The following is a 15,717-nucleotide window of genomic DNA, read 5'->3' as shown; positions in this document are numbered from 1 at the left end:
TTCAGTTAGGTCTTTTGAAGTGATCAAATGCAGGTTCACTGCTCTAAAAAACGAAAACATTGGAAATTGCAATAGGAGCAAGCATGAACGCACGCCTCAGCTTTTGTCCTTTTACATGCCAAATGCCAAACTTCAACATGAAGTAGTAGCGTAGACAAACCAAAGGCTTGATCCCAAGCTCCCTTCAGCTTCATTGTGTATTTTCCAGGACTTTCCTGCTGGAGTGCAGTGTAAGAGAGGTGCGAATCGCTGTTGCCACCATTCTTGAAAAAACTCTAGACGGTGCCTTGCTTTATCAGGATAAGGTCAGTGATATTTAATTCTGAATTAGTGTATTGATTTTTGTAATGTTATAGCTGGCACTGTATTGCCAGAAAATACCATGCACCTCTATTAATGACCAAAGTAGAAGGCTTTAATAACCTCATTCTCCATCGTTCTTCAGTTCTTGAATCTCTTCCTGCTCCTTTCCTCTAGCCACGATAATGCAGTGTACCCCAGTCTTGGAGTCCCAAGTTGCATATTTTGAATGTCTGGTACACATCATGGGATCTCAGCCCTCTAGCTGTACGTAAATAGCAGTTAAGTTTGCTGGGGAATGACATGCACCTTAATTTTAAGGTAACAGAGGATGGAAAAGTCTCGGGAGCAAAATCAGGACCTGTACATGGCTTTCACTTTGACTCTGTCAATCGTGAAGTCCTGTGGAAGGTGCTGGCCAAATTTGGCTGCCCTCCAAAATTTATTAAGTTTCTAAGGCTTCTCCATGATCAGACGACTGCCACAGTTCTCTGTAATGGCCTTGAGATGGAACCTTTTGAACTGGGGTTAAGCAAGGATGCGTTATTGCCCCAACCCTGTTTTCCATCTATTTAGCAGTCATTCTGGTCCTCGTTAAAGATCACCTCCCCAATGGAGTTGACATTCAATATAGAATGGATGGGTGGCTCTTTAATCTTCAGCGTCTCCACTCAAAGTCTAAAGTCTTCAGGGCGTCCATTACTGATCTTCAGTATGCTGATGATTGTGTCATTCTCGCAGACACTGAGAATGACCTTTAGTCCATACTGGATTTTCTTGCACAAGCTTACCGAAGTCTAGACTCTCACTGAATAATGAGAAGACTAAAGTGCTCCATCAACCTGCTTCAGGCCTTGCACATGACCCACCACAAATCACCATCGAGAGTCAGACTTTTGAGAGAGTTGAGCACTTTTGCTATATTGGTAGCCAACTTTCTCAAAATGCAAAAATCAAGAGTGAGATCCACCACAGGATCCAGTGGGAAATTGCTCTGATGCGTTTTCACAGACCGTGATCTACAGCAGGTCACCAAGATCCAGGTCTATAAGACCATTATTGTTCCTACACTCCTCTATGGATGCGAAACCTGGGTGACCAATAGACAGTACCTCAAGGGTTTGGAGGGATACCACCAACGATGCTGCCGGAAGATCCTTCGCATCAAGTGGCAAGATCGCTGCACTAACGCCAGCATCCTCGCTGAAGCCAATGTCACTAGCATGGAAGCAATGATCCTCATGCCCCAGCTTCGCAGGGCTGGACATTGTGTGCGGATGCCAGACTCTCATCTCCCAAAACAAGTCCTCTGCTCTCAGCTCACCATGGTCAGAGATCCCATGGTGGTCAGAGGAAATGCTACAAAGCCACACTGAAAGCGTAGCTTAAGAAAACTGATGTGGACATCACAAGCTGGGAAGAGCAAGCTACCAACCGACCCCATTGGCGCCATATCCTCCATCAGACAGTGGCCCACTTCGAGGAGAAGTGCCTTGCCCTCGAAGCTGAAAAGAGAGAGGAGGAAGGCAGGCCTCTGACCTGCCACAAAATGTGTACCTACTGCAGGCGGATTTGACGTTCCAGGATCAGACTCCTGAGTCATCTCAGGACCCATATGTAAATCCGTGGTAGAGATGGAGATCATCCTTGAAATCGAGGGATCGCCAATCAATCATCAATTTTAAGGGCTCAAGTTTAGTTAAAACACAGTATTTCCTGTAAAAATATATAAATAACATTCAGGTTTGTTGTTTCAAAGAGAAGCTGACCCCACACAAAAAAATTGAAAAACACTGTTTGGAAATCATTCTTTGTCATGTTTTGGTTTATTCTCTTTTGATATTACCAAGACTGGTACACACACATTCAGAATCGAAGAGTTACCTGCAACTGCTTCCCCTTCCTTATCAGACGTCAGAAGTCTCTGACATCACCATAGTATAGTACCCTGGAGTGAATATAAATGCAATTAACTTTGGGTGAGAGCGCCTCAGTAGGTGAGCTTTTTCACAATGTTCCTGCTTACATGCAACTGTCCCTAGTAATACCACAAGGGAGAAACCACAAGAAAATATGAAACAAGAAGTAACTTCTAAACAGTGTTTTTTTTTCCAGGTGGGAAAGATTAATTTAGACCTACTCTCATGCAATTGTCCTTGAGATGTAAGAGAAATTGAGAAAATATGATCACCGTTCTGTGCTGATAGCATATTTCCATGCGTTGCCAATGGGCTTTTAAGTTAGTCTTAATTGCCAGACTACGGTTCACAGCGGAAATTAATTTCCTAACTTTGTATATTGACTTTTTCAGTGAATGCTTCTGTGTGATGGATTAAGATAACTCTCTCATGGGGAGGCGGATGTTCCTACCCCTTTGCGCCACCGTTTAGGAAGTTGTCTAATTAAGCCTATAAGGAAAGTCTGCTCAATGGCCCAATGAGACAAAGCTGGCCAAATTCCATTTCTCTGAGCAAGTTCTGCTGAATGTTGATACTTTGCTTTCATTTTCAGAATGTACATAATATTACTGTCTGAAAGGGGAAAGCAGGTTTTGACTGTTTCCTCCTGGTTCGATTTTTCTCATCACAATAAGTACATCGGAATATAAACACAGTGATGTTAACTAGTCCTCAACCTTAATAGGGGGTGTTTTAAATGATTTATACAGTAGTCAATTGCCACTTTAATTTAAATATTACTTTTTGACAGTTAAAAAGCCTACATCAGTTAATGGAGGTGCTACTTGCTCTGTTGGATAAAGATGTTCCCGAGAACTGTAAAAACTGTGCACAGTACTTTTTCCTGTTCAACAACTTTGTACACAAGGTAACTAAATGAACGAATAGCTTTTCAAATTATTTTAATTTAAAAGGACATGAGAAAAGGAACTCGTTATGGATACTCTATAACCTATTTAAGAAAACAGTGGTAATGAGAACTTTCCAGAATTCAAATGAGTAAAACGCCTATCTCTGTAAAGCACATGGCTTTTGAACACTAGATTGGGACAGAAGAGTATAGAAATACAAGCAATGTATACATGTTAAACCCTGCCTGTGTTGCTTAAGTCTAAATGCAATAATTTGACAATATTTAAAGAAATAGGCTGAAAGGTTTGCGGTGGAAAGCTGAATAGCAGAGAGGATGGTGCTGTATGTCACAGCATGGTTTCTAATTGTTTTAAAGCCACACAAAGCTTACAGACCACTAAAGTGGAATTTCATAAAGCATCCTTTATTCAGTGCTCTTGCTATGTGAAGATGTAGCTTATTGATAGAGAAACACTTTCTTCGTAAGTAGGGAATTTAGAGTCTAGCCTGTACAGCAAATTACTTTTGCTCCTAAAAAATGTAATTCTGTATCTGTACAGCAATGTAACTTTGCATTCTGTCTTTTGACAGCAGGGTATAAGGGCTAGCAATCTTCTTCTCCGACATTCTGCTTTAAGGCATATGATCAACTTTCTCCTTGGCCCCAACCGGCAAAATAACCAGGTAACACCTAAATGGCATGTATGTCGTGTGTGCTTAGGTCGACTATTCCCATATTTTTCATGTGCTTAAGTCAGAGGACAGACTTTTCATGAGGTTTAAAAAGGCGTATTCCTCTGATTATTTTATCATTTTCCTTTAAATCTGTGCTTAAACCCCACCTTTGTCTGAATGAATTGATGTTTCGTAGCTGTGATGGTTTGAGTGGGTTTTTATTGCATGTAGTACAGGAAGGTTTCACTGTATCCAGAGAGGAAAAAGTTATAGATGCTTGGCTTTGAATGTGTTACTACCGATGTAAGTAGGGAGTGATGTATATTTTGCTCCATGCTTTGCCAAACAGAACCGCAGGTGGAGTTCAGCACAAGCGCGGGAGTTTGGATTCCTTCACAATACTGTGGCACTACTTGTTTTGCACTCTGATGTCTCCTCACAGAGGAATGTGGGTAAGAGTAACCTTTCAGTTTTTATATGGCACTTTGCTGAGATGAGCTTACATTTGTGGAGGGAACTAATTTTGTCATCATTGAGGGAAATAAAATTACCTTGAACATTGAAAATAACTGTGTGTGTGAGGTACAGCTGAGCCCACGTGTTTTTCATTTGTGTACATGTAGAGATACTTGAATACCATGGTGAACTAAAAATATGGCTGGCACTCTAGGAATGTGTGAATATATCATTTTCATAGCACCCTGTCATCCACGTGTCCAAGAGAGTTTTACCAGCATGAGTGAATTAAGCCGTGTCAATCCAGTCTGGACCATGTACCAGACACGACCAGCTTTCAACTTTGTACTTTGCTTGCATTTTCCATATCCCTTCCAACCCTTTCAAAAGGATATTTAATTCTTAGGTAAAGTTAAATAAGCAGTTAAGTATCCAGCCATCTGCCGCTGGAAAGACACCCCTGTTAAACTAAGTGCTGTGGAAGGGATAAAAAGACAAAAGTTGGGATCCTCAGTGCTTGAAGTGGGACTTTAGAGACATCCCCTCCCTCATTTGAAAGAAAAGTTTCAGTACTGAACAGAATTGTTAAATTTGCCAAACTCTGCGATGGGGTTGAGGTTTTAAAGTACTAGAAAGGTGCTAAGTTCTGTTGTAACACTTGAATGTGGTGGTAGTGATTGTGTTAAAACTTGAGATAAAAGTATCCAAGGTTAATGTATGTAAGTAAACTCGTTTGCTGTGGTCTTTTAGCACTTTATTAAGTTGTCACTAGGATGCTGACAACGTAATAAATGGTTAATTTTCTGTGCTCAAGTGATTGTGTGGTGACGCGTATTGTATGTGGTGCAGCACTTGAGATAAAGGTTCGTGGAAACTATTTGCTGTCAACAGAGATCGCAGCAAACCCAACGTTGTCACAGAAATGATGATGGTTTTTGAAGTGCAGAACAGTGTTATATCCGTGTGTTGTGTGTTCTGTTTTTCTTTTAGCTCCTGGTGTCTTTAAACAGCATCCACCTCTTAGCATCACTGCCTCAGGTCCACTTCTGTCCCTCCATGAAGAAGTGGAAACCTTGTTGTTCCTGTCTGAGGGGAAGCCTTACTTACTGGAGGTAGCTATTGTGCTAAATGTCTCCACAACTTGTGTGTTTAAAAGCTGGTGTTATGTTGGTTCTTTGAAATACCACTACACTTGAGAAATAAAACAAACATTTTAGCCTTTGGAACACACATCAGAAAATATCAACTCAGCCTTTTTACACTGGAAAATTTCAATAACATAGCTCATAAGTGGGCTGCAAGCCAAATTCTTGTTGAAGGCAAGTTTAGCAGAGATGGAAAGCAGCAATGTTATGGAATGCTATTGGGGGTGGACTGACCTGGCCACCGTGGAGTAGGAAGCAAAATTACATCCCTGAAGGATACTAAAAAAATCCCATAACACTATAGCTTTTAAGAGTAACACTATAGCTGTGTTGAAATGATATATGTATCTCTCCATTAGGTGATGCATGCGTTACGGGAGCTAACTGGATCATTGTCAGTTCTCATCGAGATGGTGGTGTACTGCTGCTTTTGTAATGAGCACTTTTCCTTCACCGTGCTACATTTCATCAAGGTACAAAGCTAATCAAAGTAGATTTTCAGCGTATGGTCTGTTCCAGGCTTTGAACTTACGGTTGTGTTCCAAGGGCTTTAAATATTTTTGGGGGATCTTAAGTATAGTCTGTACGCTCCTTGGAGTTTCCTTTAAGATTTAAGGTTCAAATCAATAGTTCTAACAGTTTTTTGTAAACTACAAACAAGGAATGTTAAATATCTGGTATATTTTGAACGATTACTGAATTATATCAAATTTTTGCTGGTGTGTATTCTACCATCCGATGAATTTTGTATTTCTAACATACAGAACCAGCTGGAAACTGCCCCCCCTCATGAACTGAAGAACATATTCCAGTTACTTCATGAGATATTGGTAAGTGAAGAGTAAAGACTTGTATATGAAACACCGCCCAAGCAGGCTGGATTACGTTTAAATACCTAACTGAAGGAAGGCATTATTATGGTGGTCACAGTTCTGACACACACATCCTGTAATCTTTCCTCCTTTCAGCTGAGGGTTTTAGTCTATTGTATGCTGTGTTACTTACTCAGTATTGCAATAGTCAGTGAAATGCTACAAGTCTTGTTTTTTCATTTTGGACCTGAAGAGAATCGGGTTCATGATTCTAAGGAATGGTAGGAGGAAAAACAGCACAGTAAATTTAATGGCTTTCAAGAAGGCAGACTTTACCAAATTCAGGAAGTTGGTAGGTAAGATCCTATGGGAAGCAAGTCTAAGGGGAAAAACAGTTCAAGAGAGTTAACAGTTTTTCAAAAAGACATTATTAAGGGCACAAGAGCAAACTAGCCCACAGCATGGGAAAGAGAGGAAGTATGGTAAGAGACCATCCTGGCTTAACCAGGAGATCTTCAATGATTTGAAAATCAGAGTCCTACAAAAAGTGGAAACTAGGTCAGATTACAAAGGATGAATATAAACAAATAACACAAGAATGTAGGGACAAAATTAGAAAGGCCAAGGCACCTAACAAGATTAAATTAGAGACATAAAGGGTAATGAGAAAACATTCTACAAATACATTAGACGCAAGAGGAAGACCAAAGATAGGATAGGCCCGTTAATCAGTGGAGGCGGGGGAAGGGGAACAATAACAAAATGTGGAAATGGCAGAAGTATTAAATGACTTTTTGTTTGTTTTTCACCAAAAAGTTTAGTAGCACTTAGACATCTAAGTTAATGAATGCTAGTGAAAATGAAGTAGAATCAAAAGCTAAAATAGGGAAAGAACAAGTTAAAAAATATCTAGACAAGTTAGATGTCTTCAAGTCACCAGGGCCTGATGAAATACATCCTTGGATACTCAAGGAACTGAGCCATTAGCGATTATCTTTAAAAAGTCATGGAAGACAGGAGAGATTCCAGAGGACTGGAAAAGAGCAAATATAGTGCCAACCTATAAAAAGGGGAATAAGGACGACCCAGGTAATTATAGACTAGTCATCTTAAGTTCTTGGAAAGCACCTGGAAATATAATGGAGCAAATAATTAAGCAGTCAGTTTGCAAACACCTAGTGTGATGTTTGTATAATGTGATAGGTAGCTGTCAGTATGGATTTGTCAAGAACAAATCATATCAAACCAACCTGATAGTTTTCTTTGGGCTTGTCTACACCACACAGCTGTCGCTAAAAGTCAGCATGTATAAACGCTCTTTTTCGGTACTTTGTCGGCACTTTTGCTGACAAAATACTTCCAGCCCCGCGAGTGACATTAGCTTTGTCGGCAGGAGAGCGCTCCTGCCGACAAAGCCGCATTCACACTGCCACTTGCGTCGGCAAAACTTTTGTCTTTTGCGGGGGGAGGCTTTTTTAAGTGCCTGTGAAAGACAAAAGTTTTGTCGACAATGTCCCAGTGTAGACAAGCCCTTTGACAGGATAACAAACCTTGTGGATGGGGGTGGCGGTATGGGAAAGCAGTAGATGTGGTATATCTTTATTTTAATAAAGCTATTGATGCTGTCTTTCATGACCCTCTCATAAACAAATTAGGGAAATACAGCCTAGATGGAGCTACTATAAAGTGGGTGCATAACTGGTTGGAAAACCATTCCCAGAGAGTAGTTATCAGTGGTTCACAGTCAAGCTGGAAGGGTATAATGAGTGGGGTCCCGCAGAGATCAGATTTAGGTCCAGTTCTGTTCCGTATCTTCATCAGTGATTTAGATAATGGCATAGAGAGTACACTTATTAAGTTTGCAGACAATACCAAGCTAGGAGGAGTTGCAAGTGCTTTAGAGGATAGGATTAAAATTCAGAATGATCTGGACAAACTGGAGAAATGTTCTGAAGTAAATGGGATGAAATTCAATAAGAACAAATGCAAAGTACTCCATTTAGGAAGGAACAGTCAATTGCACACATACAAAATGGGAAATGACTGCCTATGAAGGAGCACTGCGGAAAGAGATCGGGGGTCATAGTGGATCACAAGCTAAATTTGAATCAACAGTGTAACACTGATGCAAAAAAAAAAGCAAACGTCATTCTGGGATGTATTAGCAGGAGTGTTGTAAACAGGACACAAGAAGTAATTCTTCTGCTGTACTCCACATTGATTAGGCCTCAGCTGGAGTATTGTGTCCAGTTCTGTGTGCCCGCGTTTCAGAAAAGATGTGGACACATTGGAGAGAGTCCAGAGAAGAGCAACAAAAATTATTTAAATGTCTAGAAAACATGACCTGTGAGGGAAGATTGAAAAAATGGGTGTGTTTAGTCTGGAGAAGACTGAGGGGATCATGATAACCGTTTTCAAGTACATAAAAGGTTGTTACAGGAGGAGGGAAAAGAATTGTTTTTCTTAACCTCTGAGGATAGGACAAGAAGCAATGGGCTTAAACTGCAGCAAGGGAGGTTTAGGTTGGACATTAGGAAAAACTTCTTAACTGTCAGGGTAGTTAAGCAGTGGAATAAATTGCCTAGGGAGGTTGTGGAATCTCTGTTGGAGATTTTTAAGAGCAGGTTAGACCATCACCTGTCAGGGATGGTCTAGATCAGAGGTGGGCAAACTACACCCCACGGGCCACATCCAGCCCGGCCCCTGAGCTCCTGGCCCGGGAGGCTACCCCCAGCCCCTCCCCTGCTGTTCCCCCTCCCCCACAGCCTCCGCTTGCTCCGCCGCCAGCACAGTGCTCTGGGCAGCAGGGCTACGAGCTTCTGGGACAGCACAGCTGCAGAGCCCGGCCTGGATCCGGTGCTCTGTGCTGCGCGGTGGTGACAGCATAGCGCTGCCAGCCACTGGTGCTCCAGGCAGTGCAGTAAGGGGGCAGGGAGCGGGGGGGTTGGATAGTGGGCAGGGCAGTTCGGGGGGGTGGTCAGGGGCACAGGTGTGGATAGGGGTTGGGGTGGGCAGGGAACAGGGGGGCTTGAATGGGGGTGGGGTCCCTGGGGGGGGCAGTCAGGAATGAGAGATGGGGTTGGATGGGGCGGTGGGAGGCAGTCAGGGGCAGGGGTTTCAGGGGGCACTCAGGGGACAGGGAGAAGGGATGGTTGGATGGGGCAGGGGTCGGGGGGGCAGTCAGGAATGAGGGGGGGATGGATGGGCCAGCGGGGGGCAGTCAGGGGGAGGGGGGTAGATGGGCCAGGAGTTCCGGGGGGGGCCGTCAGGGAACGGGGGGGTTGGATGGGGCAGGAGTCCGGGGGGGGGGGGGCAGATAGTGGGTGGGGGCCGGGCCACAACCCCCTCCCCTAACCGGCGCTCCATACAATTTCCAAAACCCGATGCGGCCCTCAAGCCAAAAAATTTGCCCACCCCTCGTCTAGATAGTACTTAGTCCTATCTTGAGTACAGGCAACTGGACTAGAAGACCTCCCGAGGTCCCTTCCAGTCCTACAATTCTATGATTTATAACACAAAAATCTGAAGAACCTGAGACCATGGTTATAATGGAGACCACCTTGCAAGTACCTCTCACGTAACACTAAGTTCTACCAACCTTTTTTTTTTTTCTTTTCTTCACAGGTTATTGAAGACCCTTTACAAGTAGAGAGGGTCAAATTTGCATTTGAAACTGAAAATGGATTGCTAGGCAAGTAGGCCTATTGTGTGAAATGTGGTAATGCTTTCCTTTGACAAATGTCCAGATAACCTATTGGTTTTTATATCTTGCTGAACTGAAGAACCTCTTAATGAAATTGATTTCACATATTATCCAAAAACAGCATGAGAATATCATGGTGATAGACGGGAGGAAATGGACTCTTATTTCTCCCAAACAAAACAAATCATTAAGCTGATAGAGGGATGGAGCGCATGTACGTCGGGGAAGGCCATTCAGAGTTCAGATCAGGCCCAAACTATTGGGGGGGCGGGTGTACACACAAATATACAATATTGTCATAAAGGTTCTCTCCCCAGCCCCATTCTGCAATGTAGTCCTTGCACTGGAGACCAGGAGGAAAAGCGGTTAGTATATAGGAAGCAACCTATATACTAATATTAACATTTTTGGCCTTTCCCTAGGGGGAAAAAAAGATGTGAAGAAAATGTGAAGTAAGTGGAAGAGATGGGAATTTCTCTCAGTTTGCTGGTTGACTTTCAACCCAGTTGCAAAACAGACTCCTCGAAAGAGTCTCCTCCTTACACATCTTAGTATTTTTGCTGCCTCCTCCAGTCTTCCTCCCTTATGAATGTGGTGACTCCTGTTCTGATTCAGTAATCCTACCAAGGACTGGATGCATGCATCCTGCCTTTAAAAGTGTGTAAGCCTGTATTCAGGCCTTAGGTCATCTCCAGGTGCTCTGATCCTGCTGAATCAGAGGGCTGGTATCCGAATGCAGGCTCTCCATAGCTAAGCCTTTCCCCCCCCCCCCCCCCCTACTCCATGAGTCAAGGTTCTTTTCCCCCAAAGCTTCTCTGACCTGGAAGGTAAAGTTTGGGGGAGGGGAGGCAGCAGCCCTAATCTCGTATGGAATGATAGAACCTTCTCTTACTATATGGGATATGACACACACACATACAGCCTCATCCCAGGATTTGGTTCTAATGTGAGCTGCTGTCCCCTTCTAATAATGGTATTACCAAGAGTTCTCTCCAGTCAGCAAGTTGCTGAGCCCTTCCCCACCCACATGGACTACTTTGCCACAGAGCTCTTGGAAACTGTGGGAAGAAAATCTTCTACCACTGTGGGTTTTGTAAGTAGGATTCTCCAAGGGTGGTGCAGCTTTTCTGTCTGGATGTCGAGGAAAATTTGTTCAAGGATCTTGTACCTTAACAGCTGCGGGGCTGTCCCTTCTTCTCAGGTGTGAGTTTGAACATCATTCCCCCTCATGGTGTCTTTCATACTTCATTTGTCATGAAATCTTACTGTCCTTGGCCACATGGACAAGATCCTACTGTTGGTATGAGGATAATTAAGTTAAACCTGGAATTCCTAGAAACTGTTCAGATACTTTACAGACTTCATTACTGTGCTCTCTACTATTATTAAGACCACAAAGCCATATACAAGACAACCTTTGGGTAACAAGTCCGCTTCTGGCAGATCCTGGAATCCTTTCTTGCAACCTCTGCTCAGGGTAGATTTAAATCATCAGTTGGCAACCATTAAAACATGCTGATTTGCAACTAAATATAGCCTGTATACTAAATTTGGTATTTCTTTAGCTAGCCAAGGGGATATGCTATATCTATATACATATATTTAAATTTAAGCAAGTATAGAGCTTAAATACATTTATTCAGATTCATATTTTTTACATTTATTATGTTAGAAAATGTGACTAACACGTTTTATTTACTTGATTCTTTAATTCAGGATTTGTGTCAAACTGGATGAAAATTGGACTTTAAATGCTCCAAAAAAAAAATTTTAATAGTTTTATTTAACTACTAAACAATCTTATGTGCTGATGCATAAGAAAAAAATCAAGTAACAATGTTTTGCATTTAAAACCAACTGATTTATTAAACAATATAAGTATCTGTGGTTAGGGAATTGAAATGGCTGTTTCTGGTCCCCATGTCCTTCATACTTTAGAACCTATGTTACGGCCTAACTTACAATCATCATTAAAATCCTTTACATTAAACCACTGAACTGGTGGAAGCTACTGGAACAGTTTATTGAAGTGCTAAACCAGCTTTTGTTAGCTATTTGTAGGTGCAGAGAGACTATTTTCTTCATTGCAGCTTTTTCAGCTAGTTCAATTCAGTGACTCGTTCATTCAGAGTTAAGAAACCAGTTGGGAGTTGAAAAAGCAGGAAAGCTTGTTTTCCTCTTCCAATTTCTGAATAAAAACTAGGTGTGAGAGGATGCAGAACTACTAGTTATCATAATTTCAAATTCAATTTTAAATGGTTATTTTAAAGAAAAATGTATTTTATTTAATTCAACAAAATCTGATTTTTTAAAAAAAATTTAACCTATTTTTATCCACCCTGACTCCATTGTAGGATGCAGAGACAAGAAACTTAATAACATAGGAAAATTACTGACTTGTAATGGCTTATTGTAGGCTTGCTCATCCTCCATTTAGGGGTTCCTGGGTGATGAATTTTGCTTTCATTTATATATTGAGGAGTTAGACATTGCTTTAGAAAAACAACAAGGAGTCCGGTGGCACCTTAAAGACTAACATTTATTTGGGCATAAGCTTTCATGGGTAAAAAAGCTTTTGTGGGTAAAAAAACTTCACGGATCCGAAGAAGTGGGTTTTTACCCACAAAAGCTTTATGCCCAAATAAATCTGTTAGTTTTTAAGGTGCCACCAGACTCCACGTTGTTGTGGATACAGACTAACACAGCTACCCCTCTGATAATTGCTTTAGAAGTTTTAGCTCCAGTTGAAAGTTGGTGAGCTGGGTCCTTTATCCTGGCTTTGATTGTTAATTTGCTTCCTAGTAGATGGAACCATGTAAAAATCTATAGTAGGATGGATAGGAGGAAGGTAACAGTATTACCAGAGATTTACAGCTTGTCTGTAAACTGCTGTTTGAAATCCAGGTACAGTGCATAAAATAATTGCCTGAAGTCTTACTTTGATCTAGATTAGACAGAAAGGAGGGTTCAGATACACTGTAAGAGAATCTTGAGCAAAATTAGTACTGTTAGCATGAATATTTTATAAATGTCTAACATTTCTGAAAGCTCTAATAAAATTAAATGATAGAATGCCAGAATTTTTTCCTTTAGCCTGATATTTTCAATCCAATTTGTAGCTGTTTGTATCACAAAACTGTGTGTGAATTATGTTTTAAATATTTCTGTTCTTCGAGTGCTTGCTCATGTCAATTCCATTCTAGGTGGGCCTGTGCCCACGTTCGCAGTTGTTGGGAATTTTTGCCTTGGCGGTATCCATAGGACCAGCTGTGGGTGCCCCCTTGAGTGCCATGCTCATGCACCGGTATATCAGGCCCCGCCAGCCCTACGTCCTCTCAGTTCCTTCTTACCACCCGTGGTGGTTAGTCGGAGCTCCTTGCATAGCAAGGGCTAGCGATTTCGTTTCTTCTGACTTAGAGCCTTAGGGCCTTGTAAATCGTTTGTTTATAGTTGTTAGTGTTAAGTAGTTGTTAAATGTTGTTAGGAGTTAGAAGTTAGAGTCCCAACGGGAACTTCGCTCCAGGCAGGGCATGCCCCAGTCTCCCGGGTTTAAGCCCTGTGCGGACTGTAACAGGCCTATGCCTGTAAGTGACCCCCCACAGCAGCTGCCTCAAGTGCTTGGGGGAATCGCATGTGAAGAAGTGTCATATTTGTAAAAAATTTTGACCCAGGACTCGGAGCAGGATATTCATTTCCGGGCTCTCCTCATGGAGGCTGTCCATTGTCCGACTTCCGAGCCATCCCGCTAAGACTCGCCTAGTACCTTGGCCTCAGTGAGCAGCACACCCCCAGCACCAGGCTCCACCCAGCACTGCTCCCCGTCTCCGGTGCCCAGAAAGAAAACAAAGAAGCACGGCTCCTCGGCACTGGGCTAGAAAGGCCATCGGGCAAAGGACCCAGTTCGGGCCGCCCTGTCCCTCCAGAGCCGTGTGGACATGCCTCCCCTGATACTCCATACTGATGCATGAGCGTGGCACTCAAGAGGGCGCCACAGCTGGCCCTTCAGATACAGCTGAGGCAAAAATCTCTGACCATGCATGTGGGCGCGCACACACCTAGAATGGAATGACATGAGCAACACATCTCAAAGAACAACAGTTACAAAAAGGTAGGTAACTTTTTTTTTTCCCCCTCATTCCAGCCTTGATGCACCATAGTAACCATGTGGACAGCAGTCGTTGCTATCAGTGTGTCAAGTTCCTTGTTACTCTTGCTCAGAAGTAAGTAATGGTAAAAGAAAGTGAAAAGTTCATGTTAAACTCTCCATAGTAACAACCTCACAAATTTTCAGCCTGTCGCAAACCTCCCTGTTGCTAATATGGATGTTGTTACCTACACCTTGGTCACCTGTAGGCTGGGTTACTGTAATGCAGTTGAAGTTCAAAGGCCTGCTCTTGAAGTCTACTTAGAAGTTTTCTGGATCTCTTGAAAATGAGATGCTAGGTTCCCTTGAGATGGATTGAAATTGTGTGTGGGGTATTTTTAAATCTACTAGTCGCTGAGTTGGATTTCTCCTGCCACAGATCATACCAACATCTAAAGCCAAAGTAGGAGAGCTGCATTCTGTAGTGTTTAAGGCAATTGTCAATTCTTGCATGCGAAATGCAGGTTTCTGGCAGATAAATATTAGGAAGGATTTCAGAACTTTCATTTCAAAATGTTTGTTTTTAAATCTAATCATGTATTCTGTTAATAATTAAAGGTTTAAAATATATGCTCTTGGTTCACCTTTAACTTACTTACGTAATGGACTATCTGATGTAAATTTCATTCAACTTTATTTGTGTATATCTAATATACATTTTTTACTATCACTAAGCCAGTTAATTTATTATAGCATTGTCTTCAAAAAAATAAAACATGTTTGCAATAATGACATGTAGAGAAGACAGTGACTGACTTGGTTCTTGTAATGTGTGTGAAGGAAGAGCAGACTTTGAATTTCAGATTTAACAGAAAGGATTGCCTTTATTGTGGATAATAAATATGCTCTCGATTTCCAAGGTGCCCTGCTGCTAAAGATTATTTCAAGGAGAATTCTCATCATTGGAGCTGGGCTGTACAGTGGCTACAGAAGAAGGTAATTTGGCTGGGGCAATATTATGGAGAGACTGTCTTCTCTTCCTTGTTACATCTGCAGCCAGACTTCTATTATAAGTTGATCTATGTGAATTTTGTTTTAATTTAATTTTTGTTGACCCAAAACTATTCACGAATTTCCCCTGATAGTTTAGGCTGGGGAAAGGTTTTCACAGTCAGCTTCAGAAAACTGTCTGTCTGTTCTTCCATTTATAACTGTTACTCCAGTAGTTAGGACACTTGCCTGGGATGTGGGAGACCCACGTGTGAATCCCTGATCTGGAACAGGGACTTGAACACAGAACTCCCTCCCTCCCAGGTAAGCAGCCTAGCCATCAGGCTCTAGGCTACTCTGTGTAGATTGCTCTGTCTCTCCTGTTGAAGGTTTCCATTTTGTATAACTACGTAAATATTCATTTGAGCAGGTGAGTGCCCTAACCAATGAGCTCTAGGCTATTCTGTTGTCAATCTCCACAGTTCCACTTTTTGTAAATCTATAAATATTCATTGGACTAAAGAGAGAGTGAGAGAGACTGTTGCCTGGTGATTGAGACACTCACGTGGTAGGTAGGTAGGTAGATGTGGATTCAGATCTTTTCTTCCCGAATCAGGAAAATCAAAACATTTTCTGAACTGCCCTGGGTGTTGTCCCTGATTTGTTTGGGTTTGCTGGCCAAAATGAAACATCAGTCATTCGCCCAGCTCTAATTATAAGCTCAAATCTCCCCTTGCTGTAT

General features: G+C 42.0%; 1 protein-coding gene across 1 annotated transcript in view; it reads left to right on the top strand.

Annotated features, from left to right (window-relative positions):
* USP24 (ubiquitin specific peptidase 24) overlaps nucleotides 1-15,717 on the top strand; it is a 105,508-nt gene that overhangs the window by 87,079 nt on the left and 2,712 nt on the right. The window contains exons 55-64 of the mRNA XM_065409056.1: nucleotides 209-305; nucleotides 3,010-3,126; nucleotides 3,702-3,794; nucleotides 4,135-4,237; nucleotides 5,232-5,353; nucleotides 5,746-5,859; nucleotides 6,151-6,216; nucleotides 9,823-9,889; nucleotides 14,043-14,121; nucleotides 14,906-14,981. Of these exons, the coding sequence (XP_065265128.1) occupies nucleotides 209-305; nucleotides 3,010-3,126; nucleotides 3,702-3,794; nucleotides 4,135-4,237; nucleotides 5,232-5,353; nucleotides 5,746-5,859; nucleotides 6,151-6,216; nucleotides 9,823-9,889; nucleotides 14,043-14,121; nucleotides 14,906-14,981 (934 nt within the window). The remainder of the gene's footprint in view (nucleotides 1-208; nucleotides 306-3,009; nucleotides 3,127-3,701; nucleotides 3,795-4,134; nucleotides 4,238-5,231; nucleotides 5,354-5,745; nucleotides 5,860-6,150; nucleotides 6,217-9,822; nucleotides 9,890-14,042; nucleotides 14,122-14,905; nucleotides 14,982-15,717) is intronic.

The sequence above is a fragment of the Emys orbicularis genome, chromosome 8 (assembly GCF_028017835.1).
Source record: "Emys orbicularis isolate rEmyOrb1 chromosome 8, rEmyOrb1.hap1, whole genome shotgun sequence".
In the NCBI taxonomy this organism is placed as follows: Eukaryota; Metazoa; Chordata; order Testudines; family Emydidae; genus Emys; species Emys orbicularis.
This window is presented reverse-complemented; position numbering and strand designations above follow the sequence as displayed.